At 40.3% G+C, this 17,818-nt stretch overlaps 1 protein-coding gene across 3 annotated transcripts in view; it reads right to left on the bottom strand.

The window, feature by feature from the left end:
* Positions 1-17,818, bottom strand: part of LOC122557702 (doublecortin domain-containing protein 1-like) — a 544,701-nt gene that overhangs the window by 256,245 nt on the left and 270,638 nt on the right. For all 3 annotated transcript variants that reach the window (XM_043705576.1, XM_043705578.1, XM_043705577.1), the window contains 2 exons: positions 6,586-6,703; positions 3,424-3,570 (listed from right to left, as the gene is read on the bottom strand). In XM_043705576.1, coding sequence (XP_043561511.1) covers positions 3,424-3,570; positions 6,586-6,703 — 265 coding nt within the window. The remainder of the gene's footprint in view (positions 1-3,423; positions 3,571-6,585; positions 6,704-17,818) is intronic.

The following is a 17,818-nucleotide window of genomic DNA, read 5'->3' as shown; positions in this document are numbered from 1 at the left end:
AAAGAGATGAATAGCAGAAAAGAAGATGATATGGTGAGGTCATTATGTTCCAATGGGTTAAAGCATCAATATTCTCAAAGTGAAGCTCCACATTCAACTGTAAACTGTAACTTCTGACACTATTACTTAGGCACTGGAGTACAGAATAAAATTTCAGAAATTTGCCAATGATATCAAACTTGGTGGCATGATCGTCAAGAGGATGATACCAATTATCCGCAATTTGTCATCAGTGGACTGGGAGAATAGGCCGACAAATGCCAGATGGAGGTTAATACAGAATTGTAAAGCAATACATTTCAGCAAAAGGTGTACTAAGAGACAATATAAATTTCATTGTCCATGAGATATTGGTTAATAAATCATATGGCGTCTTGGGCTTCATTAAGAGAGATATTGTGTACAAAAGCAGGGAAGTTATACAAAACATTCCTAAAGTTCTGGCTAGGCCACTGACAGACTATTCCAGTTCTGTTTACTACAATTCAAGAATGGTATAAAGATCTTTAAAAGATTACATTTACAAGGATAGTCTCATGGATGAGGGTTTTTAGCAACAGGGCTAGCTTGGAGAAGCTGGGATTGCTTTCTTTAGACCAAAGTCAAGGGGAGATTTGATCAATGAGTACTAGATTATGGCAGTTTTTGATAAGATAGACTAAGCTGATCCAATTAATGAAGAACAACAGGACAGTGATTTGAAGTTAAAGGCAAGATATGTAGTGAGGATGTGAGGAAGAACAAGGGGTTATTACTTAAAAATCAAGGACAGAGAATAGCTAACTTTTTTTGTGTCTTAGAAGGTTATGAATCTTTGGAACTACCTTTCTGCAAAGGTGGTGGAAGTAGAGACTTTAAATACTTTGAAGGCTGCACTTTCCTTAGGTTATATTGCCTTTTCCTACACATAATGGGACATATCATTTCGTAATTGACTCAATGACTGCCAAAAATCGCTGTTTTAATGTGGCTATTAAGCCAAGTGGAAAATTTGCCCACATTCTCAGATACTATAATCAGAAAACACCTGAACAATCCTGGAACCAAATAAAAAAATAAAGGATGAGAGAAAGCTAATTAAAAATATAAAAACTAGATATTTCTAAAAATATTTAAAGAATAGAGTTAATAAATGTCAATTACCAGGTAAGCGATACTGAGTATATTGTTGGAGCTGCAGGCTGGAAGTGCCCAGGCTCGGATGAGCATTATCCTTAGACCAAAGTCAAGGGGAGATTAGAAAGTGACTGATGAGATAGTTGATGCATTGGTTTTAATTTTCCAAAATTCCCTGGATTCAGGGATGGCCATACTAGGCTAGAAGATTGAAAAAGGAAGGGAGACAGAAAGCAGGAAACTACAGGCCAATTAGCTTAACATTTGTCATAGGGAAAATGTTGGAATTATTATTAAATAAATTATAATAGGGCAGTCAAATAAGTTCAAGGTAATCAGGTGGAGTCAAAATGCTTTAGTAAAAAAGAAATCATGTTCTACCATCCTATCGAAGTTCTTTGAGGAAGTATGTGCTAGAAGTGAAAGGGAAGCCAGCGAATACACTGGACTCATATCAAGAAGACATTCGATGAGGTGCCACAATAGGTTATTGCAGAATATGAATGCTCACTGTGTCGGAAGTAGTATATTGGCATCGATAGCAGATTGGCTGCCTAACGAGGAACAGGGAATATGTATAAATTGGTCTTTATCAGGTTTGCAAGATATAAAATGTGCCACAGGGTTTGATGAGGGAGCCTCATATAAATGACTTCAATGAAAGGAAGGAAGGTTTGGTTATGAAATTTGCTGATGATTCAAAGATAATTAGGAAAGTAAGTTGTGAAGAGAACACAAGGAGGTTAGTTTTTAAAAAGTGGATGTGGTAAGTGAGTGGGCAACGGGGTAAATGGATACAGTGTGGGAAAAATGGGAAATTGCCCATTTTGGCAGGATGAATAAGAAGTACAATATCTAAATGGTATTAATGTAGAAGGATCTGGGTGTCTTTCTGCATGAAGTTCAAAATGTAAGCACACAGAGACGGCAAGTAATTAGGAGAGCTAATCGAATGTCGTCACTTGCGGCATTGGGAATTGAATATAAAGTAAAGAGGTTATGCTTCAGATACACAACGCATTAGTGAGATCGCATCTGGAGTACACTGCACAATGTTGGTCACCATATTTAAGGAAGGATATCAATGCACTGGAGGAAGTTCGAGAAGGCTTATTAGATAAATATCTAGAATGAGCAAGTTGTCTTCTGAAGAACAATTGGGCAGGCTAGGCTTGTATCTGCTTGAATTTAGAACAGTCAAGAGGTTACTTGATTAAAACATACATGATCCTTAAGAGTCTTGACAGGGTAGGCTTGAAAATGTTTCCTCTTATAGGAGAATCTAGAAAAAAGGGTCTCTGCTTAAAAATCAAGGACAGACATTAGGTAACATTTTTTTTCTTTCTTGGAAGGACGTAAGTCTTTGGAACTACCTTTCCGCAAAGGTGGTGGAAGCAGAGACCTGGAATTATTTGAAGGCTATAATCTCCTTAGGTTATGTTGCCTTCTCCTACTCATAACGGAACATATTATTTCATATATGGTTCACATTCTTAGTGACTGCCAAAGATCCCTGTTTTAATGTGGCTATTAAGCCATTTGGAAAATATGTCCTCATTCTCAAATACAATAATAAGAAAACATTTCCCCTGCAATTCTAGTTGCTTTTAAACTTATGCTATCCAAACTCAACTTGTTGATTTATTTATTTAGTCATGGGATTGCTGGCTAGGCTGGCATTTATTACCCATCCCTAATTGCCCAAGGGCAGTTAAGAGTCAACATTGCTGAGAGTTTGGAGTCATGTGTCGGCCAGCCGAGGGTGAGGACGGCAATTTCCTTCCCTTAAAGAACATTAGTTAACCAGATGAGTTTTACGCCAATGGCTTTATTGTCATCATCAGATGAAATTCAATTCAAATCTCACTGTCTGCCATGACAGGATTCGAACCCACATCCCCAGAATATTATATGATTATATACAAGAAGATTATAAGCATTGCAGGGTTTCGAATAAAACTATTCAACAAAATTTGTAATTTTGTTTTCATAATGGTTCCTTTATCAAATTATTTCTTGTGGAATGGTTTACAACATTCAAGGAGGCTATTTAGTCCATGGTGTCTATGTTGGCTGCCTACTGGAACAATTAAAAATGAATCCCATTGTCCCCATCTCCCTGAAAATACACAACATCCTCAAGTTAAGTTAGTTTACTTTATTTTACTCTCCTCAGGGCAATTTTAAGATGTCTCACGTGTGATATATTGTCCCTCTTTACAATATTTCAGGCAATAATGTGGGATGTTTCAGCCTTTTTAAACCTGGATCTAATCAACAGAATATATTATTTGACTGGTTTTGTACCTTTGCAATAACCCATATATAAGAGAAAGTCCACTTTGATGCTCCTTCTGAAATCTTGTTTCTCTTTTGCTCCTTTTTAATGGAAGCAGCTTTCTCAGATCTGTTTTCAATAGTAATAGAAGGGTACACGACCAGTTGTGGATCATTCTATTTGCAAATCAAAGCATGAAACAATATTAAATTGGTATTCTTCTTAATGTTTTCATCATCTATTTTTACTGGCTTTCACCTCCATGCTCTTTCCGAATATTTTAGCTCTAGTTTTCAATCTTTCTTAACTTCCATTTCAAATGACACTTGTCAGCCACAGTGAAGATAAACACCATGAAGTAGTGTTGTTTATAGCTCAGAAGACACCAAACAACAAGTCAAAGCACAAAATACCACAGTTTTACAATCAGACAAACTGCTGGAGGCAGCAGCTTGGAGCTCCACAGCAGTACAGACTAATTATGAGCTTATTTTTCCAGGAGAGAAAAGAAACATTGAAATACTTGTAAATAGGAAAAAAGGAGTCAAAGCTAGTTGACATGGGGTAACACAACGCATAATTGTATCAGCAGGCATTTTGCTATTGGCAGTACTATTTAAAAAGGGCAAATCCTCTATTATAGCTAAGCTTTAACTCTTTAAAGCTACAATTTTCCATGCATGCTTTATAGTTGCAATATAGTAAGTCGAGAGTGTGGTGCTGGGAAAGCACAACAGGTCAGGCAGCATCTGAGGAGCAGGAGAATTGACATTCAGGCATAAGCTCTTCATCCATCGAACTCATTAATCTGGGAGCGTTGAGGAATGAAGGTGAGGGGTATCCTTATTTTGATGACCAAATATATTTCTGAAAATGTCTTCTGTTATAGAATGTTTGTTGTAACATATGCATCTTTGCTGTCACTTAATTCAAAGTGAATAGCTTAAACCATGCTGGCTTTGTAGTGATCCTAAACTTGAATGCTCTCTTTGCTAATTGATTTTGGGTGAATTAGGTGAGATACAGTGCTATGTAACAGAGTACAATGTCAAGCATTCATCCCTGTCATTCAACTAAAGCCTGGGTTTCTGATCTGAATTCTACTGTTGGGGAGAGACAAGGCCCATTGTCATAACATAGCAGGAAAGATTAATGAGCCAATCATTCACAACTGATTGCTGGATCTGATAAGGACTATGAAAAAACTGACAAATAGTCATTTTGTGGTATAGAACTTGGGTGTTGCTGAATGTCAAAACATTTTGTTTTGCATCTTAAGAACAATTTGTGAGAAATACCAAAGAAAAGGGAAACCAACATTTATACTGTATCAGCGGAAAATCCTGATTGATTGGCAAGTGGACTCAGATTGGTAGAGGTACAACTATGGAGAATGGACCAGTTAATGATGAATGACAGCTAATTACCAAGCCTTGTTTGTATTTTAAAACAAAGTAGGATTACACTGATCGGTCAAGGCATTGTCCTGAAAAATGAACCAGCAAATGGCTGTCACCTATTTCATTGAGTTAGAACAAGTAGTTTGTACATTTTTTTTTCTGCCTGCCAAGAACAGGGATCTGTGCACAAATATATGTGGCTTCTAGTACTAGAAAGTGCACAATGCTGAGAGCCCAACAGATTATCTTAAATTGATGGTCAGCATAATTATTGTACACTCTGGATTTAGCAAGTATTGCCTAGTCTTGGAATCACATCTAATGTTGGACACTATGTTGTGGGTTCTGCATATCCCTTCAGCAGTTCACAACAAGTAACTATACCCAACCATCCTGTGTTCACAAAACTGAACAAAATTGATAATCTGTTTCTTTTCTTGGGGTAATTCCTTGATCAGAGTCAAACTGCCTGGTTTAGAATTGAAACAAAGCTTGGCAGTTTACTGTCAGACATTATTAAATGATGCATTCTTATGGTAATTTTTCGGTCAGTGTTTATTTGACAATCAGTTAGCAATCTCCTCTGACATAGTTTCAATGTTGTTTTCTTTTTACGGGAATTTCTTGTGAGCTGCTCTGATGAATGCAAGATGTAAAGTGTTGACAAAAGGTGTGTTTTTCTGAGCTGACAACTGATGTACCATCTTTTGGAGAGACACCGTGGTGGAAGTAGGTCAATAGGAGATATGTGCACCAAGAAATAAGATAAAGCATCTTGAAGAGGAGAGGGGTCTATTCCTTTAACAAAGGGTTGATGACAGTCTGTCTGAGTAAACTGGACAAGCTTCTGCCCTTTCCACTCAAACATTGGAGAGACACTAGTTGGACAGAATGGCTCAACCCCAGATCTACACCAAAAGTACCAGAAGAATCTGTCTGCCTTATTCAACGGAGGTTCCCTTCCATTAAATGTGAAATTTCTGCTAGGGTCTGCGTTGGAGGGCACACATCCCCACACACACACGATAAGTTTTCCTTATAGGAATGGATGAAGTCACTAGTAAGAGAGTGAATATATCTCATCATTTCATCCATCCGCTCTGCTGTTTCTGACAAAGCTAGGAAGAATAAAAACAAATCTCACAGCATGAGATCTCATGTTGTCTTATATTTTAAATTATTCAACATAGCCCAGATCTGATTCTGCACACAGATATTTCCACCTGATCCTTTCACCAATGAATGCTATCAGATTTTGGGTTTTCCCAGAACAGGGAAGGTTTGGTAGCCAAAATCAGAGTTAATACATCAGTCATCTATACAACAAGTAATGCAAATCAAAGGCTTTAATTTAACCCTACCTTCCAATGTTTTGCACATATCAAACAGTTACAACAACATTATTAACCATGCAAGTGTGACAACACATTTACTGATATTAATAATCAATACTGCGGCTATAAACTGTCCTCTTCCAAAACAGTCCCTGAGTAAACATTTCTGCAAAATGTCTTGAAGGTGGCGAGTGCTTGTAGGTTTAAGAAACAGGGATATTAGCACTGAAGGTGAAGTTTGGGTCATGCCCTATTTCCTGCACACCCTCTAAAATGTATTTAGGATGTGCCAACACAGGCATAGATTAAATATACCTAAACCAATTGCCTTAGCACTGACCCAATGCTTCAGTTAAGTCAATGAAATAGCACTGAATGTTTTCAACTCAAGTGTAATAAATATCACAAAGAAAATTCTGCCAGATTTGGTCAACAGTTAAGCCAGAGTAGTACCTACTTTCCATTGAAGGAAATGATAATTCCTTGTCATATCCATCTTTTCATAACCGGATTGATACGAGCGTGCCCAGTCATAGTTGTCCGGGAATTCTGTGCACACTTCCCAAGTCTCACATCTATAAAGTCAATCACACATTAAATTTTGTGCATTACAACAACCTAATTTTAAACTACAAGTCTTTTTCATAATTTTTAAATTTCAATTTATGACTGCTTTTCCTTCAGGAAGCACAACAACAAACAACTAGAATATTCCCAGGCAGAGCTGTTTGAATGAAATCTTCTTACGAGAAAGAAATAACTAAAGTTTCATTTTCGAGTTCTTACTGCCTCAATTTAATATCAACTTCATGATTTTGATGTCCGGTTACAGGGTTCTGGATGAAATGCAAACATTTAATGACCATACACAAGTAATCATATTCTTACAATTATCCACTAGCCTCACACACTGCTTCATTCACCACACCCTCTTTCAATTCCTGTCAATACTGGCCTCACACCACTGTACTACATTTAGCACTGTTGCAAGTCTCACTCACGACTCAGTTTGCGTGCGTGCGTATGTATACATACACACACACAAACACACTAGGCATATCACCCAAAGACATTGCACCAAAGTCACTGACTTATTTCTCTCTCTATTGCAGGAGACAATAACCTATAGAACAACTGGAGGCATTTGGAAGCACCAGCACACCAATATGGACACATTGTCAAAGCAGTTACCCAATCTGCATGTGGTTTCCAACAATGTATATGAGCAGCAAATACAGCAGACGAAATTGAAAGAAAACCAATAAGTCCTCAAGTCTCAATCTCTTCAAAACCTAGTTCCTGGAAGAATCTTAAATTTGACTGAAGTGTCCAAGTATGAGTATCATCTTGCTGTGCCTTCATCACTACTAAAAGGAACTCTGATACATAAGTCAACTGCAGCTGCCTGAATGAGCCCCTTTGAAGAAAGAAAGAGTTTCATTTGACACTGATTTGCTGGAATTAGGCAAAAATTACATGAATTAAGTCCATATCCTGATCTTTAAGTTACCCTCTATTACATCCATTTCCCTTTCCTACTTTTCCTTTTTTAAAAAAAGTATTTCTTCTTTGTACACCTTTTTGTTTTGTTATTTATTCATGGGATGAAAGCATCACTCACTGGGCCAACATTTTTTTAATATATTATCCATTCCTAATAACCAGAGGGCAATTAAGAGTCAATCGCATTGCTGTGGATCTGGAATCAGATGTAAATGAGATCAGATATCAGCCTGGAAGGCCTTCTGACTTTGCAAAGAGGCTTTCTCTCCTCCATTCTAATTTCTGCAGCAGCAACGCTAGCGATGTAGCAAATTTCCTTCTGTAAAGAATGATCACCAATGAATTAGATGGGTTTTTGTGACAACGGTGATTATATGGTTGCAATTAGGGAGACTTTTTTTTAAATCCTGTAATTAGTTTTTATAATTCAAGTTTTTCACCACCCACAGGAATTTGAACTCATGCCTTCAAAGGTTATCCAGGCTCTGGATTACTCATCTAATGGCATTACCATGATGTCACCTATTCATTCATTGTGGAGAAAGTGAGGACTGCAGATGCTGGAGATCAGAGCTGAAAATGTGTTGCTGGAAAAGCGCAGCAGGTCAGGCAGCATCCAATGAGAATCGACGTTTCAGGCATGAGCCCTTCTTCAGGAATCATGAAGAAGGGCTCATGCCCGAAACGTTGATTCTCCTGCTCCTTGGATACTGCCTGACCTGCTGCGCTTTTCCAGCAACACATTTTCAGCTATTCATTCATTGTGACCATCATGCCCCAGGTTTGAATGCATGAGTAAACCAAACTTCTGTTTTAAATATTAAATAAAAAGAGTTTGTTAGTGGTCACCTAAATGAATTGGACTACAGATATTGGAAATGTAGTGGGAAAGCCAAGGATGCAAAAGCCAGCTAAGTCAGAGCTTCCTGGACTAAAAACACAGTCAGGACAAAACCCAGAGCTCAAAAGGCCAAGAAAGACCCGAAAGAGCCAGAAGTGGTCAGGAGATATTCCATAAAGGCTGGACAAACCAAATAGTTTCAGTACAGCCCTGCAACCCTGCAAAAGGCTGGAAAACATTCAGAGACCTGCAGGAGGTAAAGGAACCTTGTCAGGAGTAAGGCGGAACAGGGAAGCTCCCTTCTTTTTTAAAAGAAAGGTGAAATCGGTACTATAACATTAAAAAGGACTCAATAAAAGTACCTATAGAATTCATAAAGACCTAGAGCCTATGACCCTGAATAAACAAGAAGTCTGGCTAAGTGAAACCTTTCTTCCACATTTAGAAGGATATAAGGAAAGGTTCCCAAACAGACACCCAATTGGTGTCACTTGGAGGTCGCCACTGATGATGTTACCTAGCCAGGTAATGAAACGTCTGGATATCAAACCTACAGCTCAGCGAGCAAACCTACACCCTAAACACCCCATTGGCAAGGGAATGGCCTCCCTTGGTTTTAAAAGAAACTAGGGTTTCTGCTTGATGAGCAAGGTGCCTTACCCAGTGAAAGGCCACCAGGTAGATCCACCAAAGCTAACTCAACACATGTGAGCCGGGTGTCCCCAAAGATATGGGACAGCACAAGAAGACAGAAAGGTCTCAAAACTGGCAGAAAAGTTATTAAAAAGGAGAGCATCCAAGAAAAACAGGAGGGTCTGGATACCCCACCATTTTCCCAACCTTAGACAGAGAATAGGGAAGTTCTGATTGACACTCAGTTAATGAGGGAGATGTCTCACATGGTTGAATTGCCACAGGGTAGTATAGCAATAGCAAGTAGGCTCCAGAGGGCAGTAGCATTCCAAATATTATGGGTCAGTTTGTGGACCAAGCCTTCTCTAAAATAACAGAAAATAGTTCCAATGCAGGAATAAACCCAGAACCAAATCAACTGGTTTCCAGAAGGTGGACATACCCGAGGGCAGTTAGGTACAGTGTGTTGAGAAGGAGGAACTGAAGGCTTCTCCAAGGTTGCCAGACATCAGAATCTTAAATTTTAAATATCCTGTTTGATTTGGCTACCTTGCTCAGGATAGTTATTGAAATCCACCAAGGTACCCAAGTAACAGTCCATGGCATGAGCATGGAAGAACCCCCATGAGTATATCGCAAGTGACACCAGCTGTGCCCTGACAAGCTGGCACAGGTCACACAGGAAATCCAGAAAAACACAGACACTGAAATAGTTGAACTCAGCTAGAGCTTCCCCATGGCACTAACCCCAAAAAGGCTCCACATGTACCACCGGAAATTCAATACAAGAGTAGACTCCATGCCAAGTCCATGTGCTGAGGTTTTACAGATAAGGTTGGCCACTCAGTCTATCCTTTTAAGGAGTGAGTTTTACTGAGGTACAGACAAGTTTCCATAACTCTCAGAATGAGAGAAAACTCAGCCTTTGTCATCCTGGCAGGCCTGTACCAGAGTAAGGTCGTACTCTTTGGCCTTAGAAAAAATGTTCAGCAGCTTGCCAGAGGCTGACAAATCAACTGGACTGAGACTTTTTGCAGATTAGCTGGGTGACTTCACTTGAGAAAGGATGTACTGGCACTGGAGAGGTGCAGAGGAGGTTCACTAGGTTGATTCTAGTTGAGGGGGTTGGCTTATGAGGAGAGATTGAATAGACTGGGAATATATTCATTGGCTTTCAGAATAATGAGGGGGGATCTTATAGAAACACCTAAAATTACGAAGGGAATAGATAAGATGGAAGTAGAGAGGATGTATCCACTGGCAGGTGAAATTAGGACAAGAGGGCGTAGCCACAAGGTTAGAGGGAGCAGACTGAGGATTGAATTGAGAATGAACTTCTTCGCCCAGAGGCTTGTGAATCTATGGAATTCCATGCCCAGTGAAGTAATTAATGCTACTTCAGTAAACATTTTCAAAGCTAAGTTAAATTTTTTTTTGAACAATAAGGGAATTAAGGGATACAGTGAGAGGGCAGGTAAGTGGATCTGAGTCCATGAAAAGATCAGCAATGATCTTATTGAATGCAGAGCAGGCTTGAAAGGCCAGATGGCCTCCTCCTGCTCCTAGTTCTTATGTTCTTATGTTACAGCATAAGAAAATCACAGCAGGTGTAGAACAAGGAGTAACCAACAAGATTCCACAAGGCTGAGGATTCTGGATAATCTAAGATGGAGGATAGGAAAAATTTCTAGCTGTACAGGGTGCTCCTTTTTTGAGATATTTTAGGTGGAGGTGATTTCCTCTAATTCCAGGAGCAGCAATTACTGTTTTATATGCTGTTGCATTGTTTTGGAACTATGGAGGGAAAAAAAAGTCAAAACAACGGTACTTTTAAAAGGGATTACTTAGATTACTTACAGTATGGAAACAGGCCCTTCGGCCCAACAAGTCCACACCGACCCGCCGAAGAGCAACCCACCCAGACCCATTCCCCTACATTTACCCCTGTCCCTAACACTACAGGGGAATGGGTCTGGGTGGGTTGCTCTTCGGCAGGGGATTGAGCATGGCCAATTCACCTAACCTGCACATTTTTGGACTGTGGGAGGATACTGGAGCACCCGGAGGAAACCCAAGCAGACACGGGGAGAATGTGCAAATTCCACACAGTCAGTTGCCTGAGGCGGGAATTGAACCCAGGTCTCTGGCGCTGTGAGGCAGCAGTGCCACTATGCCGCCCAGAGAGGACAGACAAAGCTAGCACGTGGTCAGGCCAATGCCGGAGAGAGAGAGAGAGAGAGAGAGAGAGAGAGAGAGAGAGAGAAAAAGAAACCCACACTGCTAACTGGCACAGCAGTGAACCTGCGCAGTTACTGCCTTTCCTGTTTGAATTCATGTATCACTGGACATTGGAGTGCATCGAGGAAAATTAACAAATCAGTGAAACTCACAACTGATTTTGGAGAAATCTATTTGGGAGAGGTCAAAGCACAGAAACAGATAAGTGATTAGTTTTAAGTACAGCCATGGTGCAAATCGACAGTAGTGAGTTGTTTTTTTTTCTTGATTATATGTTTTATTGAGATATGTCTCTTTATTAAAACTTAAAAATATAAGCCATAAGTAAGCCTGGGACAGTGTTTTGTTGAGGAATAAGATGGTGCTATTTTCTGGGTCTGTAGATTGGAAGAAGCAAAAAATGGCCCTTAATAGTGATATGCTCTTCTTGTTGAATGTGGGAATTTAGGGAGAGTTTATGTATTACTGAGGATTATATCTGCAACAAATGCTATTAATTGCGAATCCTATCAGATCAAATGGATCAGTTGGAGTGACAGTGAGAGGCAATGAAGAATTTGCAAGAACAAGGGGGTGTGATGGATGGCAGTTATGCAAATGGGGCAAAGTCGCTGATGTCACATAGATGGGTTAACTCCAGGAAAGGTAAGAGAGACAGGCAAGTAGTGCAAGAGTCTTCTGTGGCTATCCCCATTACAAATATGTATGCTGTTTTGGAAATTATAGGGGGTGATGGATTCTCAGGGGAATGTAGCACGAACAGCTAAGTTTCTTGATATCAAGACTGGCTCTAATGCAATGAGGGGTACTTTGGGTTCCAAGAGATCGATTGTGTTAGGGGACACTCTAGTCCAAGGCACAGACAGATGTTTCTGTGGCCAGCAGCGAAAAAATCAAAATGGTGTGTTGCCTCCTGGATGCCAGGGTCAAGGATATCTCAGAGAGGGTGCAGAATGTTCTCAAGGGAAAAGAGGGCCCAGCAGTAGGTCATTGTACACATTGGAACCAACAACATAGGAAGGGAAAAGGATGAGATTCAGAAGGGAGAATGGAGAGAGTTCGGCAGGAATTTAAAAAGGAGGTCCTCGAGGGTAATAATATCTGGATTACTCCCGGTGCTACGAGCTAGTGAGGGTAGGACTAGGAGGATGGAGCAGATGAATGCATGGCTGAGGAGCTGGTGTATGGGATTTTTTTGGATCATTGGAATTTCTTCTGGGGTAGAAGTGACCTGTACAAGAAGGACGGATTGCACCTGAATTGGAAAGGGACTAATATATACTGGCAGGGAGATTCGCTAGGGTTGCTTGGGAGGATTTGAATTAGTAACGTGGGGGGTGTGACCCAGGGAGATAGTGAGGAAAGAGATCAATCTGAGACTGGTACAGTTGAGAACAGATGTCAAGTAATCAGGGCAGGCAGGGACAAAGCAGAGAACAAGGTAGGACTGATAAATTAAACTGTATTTATTTCAATGCAAGAGGCCTAACAGGGCAGGCAGATGAACTCAGGGCATGGTTACGAACATGGGACTGGGATATCATAGCAATTACAGAAACGTGGCTCAGGGGTAAACAGGACTGGCAGCTTAATGTTCCAGGATACAAATGCTACAGGAAGGATAGAAAAGAAGGCAAGAAAGGAGGGGGAGTGGCATTTTTGATAAGGGATAGCATTACAGCTATACTGAGGGAGGATATTCCCGGAAATACATCCAGGGAAGTTATTTGGGTGGAACTGAAAAATAAGAAAGGGATAATCACATTATTGGGATTGTATTATAGACCCCATAATAGTCAGTGGGAAATTGAGAAACAAATTTGTAAGGAGATTTCAGTTATCTATAAGAATAATAGGGTGGTGATGTTAGGGGATTTTAACTTTCCAAACATAGACTGGGACTGCCATAGTATTTAGGTTTTAGATGGAGAGGAATTTAATTGTGTACAAGAACATTTTCTGATTCAGTATGTCAATGTGCTTACTAGACAAGGTGCAAAACTTGACCTACTCTTGGGAAATAAGGCAGGGCAGGTGACTGAGGTGTCAGTTGGGGAGCACTTTGGGTCCAGCGACCATAATTCTAAAATAGTGATGGAAAAGGATGGACCAGATCCAAAAGCTGAAGTTCTAAATTGGAGGAAGGCTAATTTTGACAGTATTAGGCAAGAAATTTCAAAAGCTAATTGGGGACAGATGTTCACAGGTAAAGGGACGGCTGGAAAATGGGAAGCCTTCAGAAATGAGATAATGAGAGGTCCAGAGACAGTATATTTCTGTTGGGGTGAAAGGAAAAGCTGGTAGGTGTAGGGAATGCTGGATGATGAGAGAAATTCAGGGTTTGGCTGAGAAAAAGAAGGAAGCATATGTTAGGTATAGACAAGATGGATCAAGCGAATTGTTATATGAGTATAAAGGCAGTAAGAATATACTTGAGGAAAATCAGGAGGGCAGAAAAGGGATATGAGATAGCTTTGGAATTAAGGAGAAGCCAAAGTGTTTTTACAAATACATTAAGGACAAAAAGGGTAACTAGGGAAAGAATAGGACCCGTCAAAGTTCAGCAAGGCAGCCTTTTATGTGAAGCTGCAGAAAATGGGGGAGATACTAAACAAATATTTTGCACCAGTGTTTACTGTGGAGAAGGACATGGAAGATATAAAATCTCGGGAAATAGATGGTGACATTTTGAAAAATGTCCATATTACAGATGAACAAGTGCTGGATATCTTGAAATGCATAAAAGCGGATAAATCACCAGGACCTGATCAGGTGTATCCTCAAACTCCGTGGGAACTTGGGAAGAAATTACTGGGCCCCTTGCTGAGATATTTGTATCATCAATAGTCACAGGTAAGGTGCCGAAGGACTGGAGGTTGGCTAATGTGTTGCCACTATTTAAGAAAGGTGCTAAGAACAAACCCAGGGAACTATAGACCGGTGAGCCTGATGTCAGTGGTGGGGCAAGTTGTTGGAGGGAATCCTGAGGGACAGGATTTACATTTTCCCTGGAGCGTTGGAGGCTGAAGGGTGACTTTATAGAGGTTTATAAAATCATGAGGGGCATGGATACGACAAAATAGACAAAGTCTTTTCTCTGGGGTGGGGGAGTCCAGAACTAGAGGGCATAGGTTTAGGGTGAGAGGGGAAAGATATAAAAGGGACCTAAGGGGCAACATTTTCATGCAGAGGGTGTTATGTGTATGGAATGAGCTGCCAGAGGAAGAGGTGGAGGCTAGTACGATTGCAACATTTAAAAGGCATCTGGATGGGTACATGAATAGGAAGGGTTAGGAGGGATATGGACTAGGTACTGGCAGATGGGACTAGATTGGGTTGGGATATCTGGTTGGTATGGATGGGTTGGACCGAAGGATCTGTTTCCATGCTGTACATCTCTGTGACTCTAAAAAGAAATTAAAGAAACCCGTTATGCAAAGCCTTTTAAAATTTCTAGAAAACAGAAGTGCAAAGCAACCAATGCCAGATTGTTAAACTGGAGTTTACCTCTACAACACTTCAACGTGAAGGAGGGGGGAACGAAACAAAATCAGGAAAAAAAAGATGTAAACACTGACACTTTGTCCGAGTGTAAACACTTGGAACACATTGGGAAACTGACACTGAACCTCATAACTATGTGTTTTAACTTCAAGAGTGAATAACAGAATAGCTCTTGAATTTTCTTGCAGAAAATAAAGTAATTTAGAAAATTAAGAGAGAATTCAACGTTCTTCCCCCTGGAAATCCAGACAAAGTCACGTCCAAAAGACATGAAGAGGGAAACCACAAATACCTCGTGTTTTTTGGAGAAAACATTAAATTCTCCTTCTTTCTCTTTACTTCCATAACAAATCCGTGTTATGAACCATCTGTTAGGTTGTACAACTGTTATACAATTTGAATAAGGTTGAGATTAGCTACATCACAGTTGAATGAGATGATCACTGACAGCCAATCTAGAAAAAAGGACACTTTAACTCCCTCCTTCATCTTCTTGTTGCTCTTCTTCCTCCTCAGAACATAATAGGAGCAGGAAGAGTTCATTTGACACCTTCAAGCTTGTTCTGTTATCCAATAATATCATGGTTGACCTTCTACCAAAGTTCCACTTCCTGTCGAAAATTCATATCCCTCTGCTCCCGGACAGATTAAAAAACTATCAATCTCAGTTTTGAGCACAGTCAATTATGGAGCACCTACAGGACTCTCGGGTAGACAATTTCAAAAATTGACAACCCTCTAAGTGGACAAACGTCACCCCATTGTAAATGATCAGCTCATTACCCTGAGGCCATGTCCATGTATCTCCAATACTCAAGCCCTTTGTAATTTGTATGTATCAATGAGGTTCCCTCTTAATCGTCTAAGTGCCAAGGATATCAACATAATTTATTCAGCCTGTCATCATAAGACAACTCTCTCATCTCAGGAACAAATCTGGTGAATTTCTGCTGTACTTGCTTCCAAGGCATGTCTATCCTTCTTGAGGATATGAAGATCAAAATTTCCTAGAGTAGTCTAGGTGTTGGCACACTTAAGCTCTACAGAATTGTAGCAAGACTGCCTTATTCTTGAACCTCTTTCATCTTGCAATAAACACCAATGTGCCCTTTGCCCTCCTGATTGATCTTCATACCTGCATGTTGAATTACTGTGTAAATTGTACAGGTACACTCAAGTCTTTCTGAGCATCAGCAACTGCTAAAAATATTTTCCTATTCCTACCATATTGAATATCCTTCCACATCCTCAAAGTACTCTATCTGCTACTTTGCTGCCTACTTAATCTGTGTCTATTTCTTCATACCCTCTTTGTATCCTCCACATGGCTTATATTCTTTATTAACTTGTATCACCAGCAAACCCTTGGGGCTGAATTCAACAATATTTTAGCTAAGTGCAATTTTGTCAAGTTTCACAGATGGGTTCTGTGTCGGGTCTGGTGAGAGCTTTCACTGTATCCTTAACTGCCTACCATACCCCTACAGCGCTGGTCTCATTTGATGCTACCAGGATTCTACCATTTTGCCATAGCCAGTATAACTCAGCAGTCACTGGATATCCTGAAATGAACTGGCACCCCTGGTGTCTATGCTATCTTTAAAAGGCCATTGCATGCCTGCCAAGCACTGGCATTCTGAAACTGCCCTGCCCAGAATAACAGACAAGGGAAATTGCAATGCTGCATTGAGGACAGAGAACTGGACATTTTGGTGGACGGGTCTGGATTCAGGGGAGGTTACATCACCAGACCATACCAGAGGATGCTTGAGCAGAGGTTTGCCACGAGAGCGGGTTTTGTCAGGAGCATAAGGAGTGATCAATGACCTGTTCAGCCCTGCCAAGATAAAATCCACCATTTTCTCTGTTAAACCATACTCACTTTAAACCTGTGACTCTGCTCACCTCCCATTACTCAATATTACATGCTGCACCATCCAGTTTCTCTCTCACTCACTCACACACTCTCTCCCACTCCACCCTTCCACACTAACAATCCTGCATGCCCTCTACACAGTCACTCACTCACTCTGGACATCTCACCTCCTGTACTCTAACCTGCACCAGTACTAACAGTTGTGCCAGCCACTTCCATCCCTAATCTGTCCCTTTCTCTTTCTAGGATGAAACGGCCAATAAACGAGACAGCTAAAAGACCTTGAATGGTGGAGTGTCCAACATTTGGCTCCTCGACCCCTAAAAGAAGGGAATCCTTTCCCTGAGAGAAAAATAAATGTCCAGTCTTGTCATCACCTTGCTGTTGTGTATTACACTGGGTGAGATTAACACATGCTCAAATGCAGGCAGCTGTTAATGAATTAGCATTATTTAATTGCCCTCAGCAGGCACTGAGCAGAGAGGGCAATAAAACAAAATGGTCAGATTTTATAATATGCTACAACGTACAATATATTTGGATTGCCAAACCCCGCTTGATAAAGTGCCACACAAAATGGTACATTGCAAAATAAGGGCTCAGAGAGGGGAGTAAAATATCAGCTTGGATTGAGGATCGGTTAATTGACAAAAATCAACAAGTTGGGACAGACAAACTATTAGTGTATAATCAATGGAGTTCTGCAACGTTCAACTATTTGCAATCTATATGAATGACTTAGATGAAGAGATCAAAGGTGAAATATTATTCGGGGGGGCTGAATGATGTGGATTACAGTGAGAAAACTGGATTGAATTACGTGGAAGGTTGGGCAAAGCTTTTCTCAACATTGGGAGAACCTTGTTGCATTTTCAAATAGAATTCCAGATGGCAAGATGGGATTCTTGCTGGGGACCTGAGAGATGTTTTGTTAATAGAGGTTTTTGCTTGTCAGCCTGAGAGAGGATGCATTGGTGGTAAAGAATCCCTTAGGGGTCTGTGATGCTGCCTCAACTGTTTGCAATATACATCAGTGACTTAGATTAAGCAAGCAAACAGTCAAATGTCTTCCTCACAAATGTATTTGAGGTGGTT

This window comes from Chiloscyllium plagiosum, chromosome 16, assembly GCF_004010195.1.
Source record: "Chiloscyllium plagiosum isolate BGI_BamShark_2017 chromosome 16, ASM401019v2, whole genome shotgun sequence".
Taxonomy (NCBI): domain Eukaryota; kingdom Metazoa; phylum Chordata; class Chondrichthyes; order Orectolobiformes; family Hemiscylliidae; genus Chiloscyllium; species Chiloscyllium plagiosum.
Note: the sequence above shows the minus strand (reverse complement) of the source record. Positions and strands in the feature narration are given on the sequence as shown.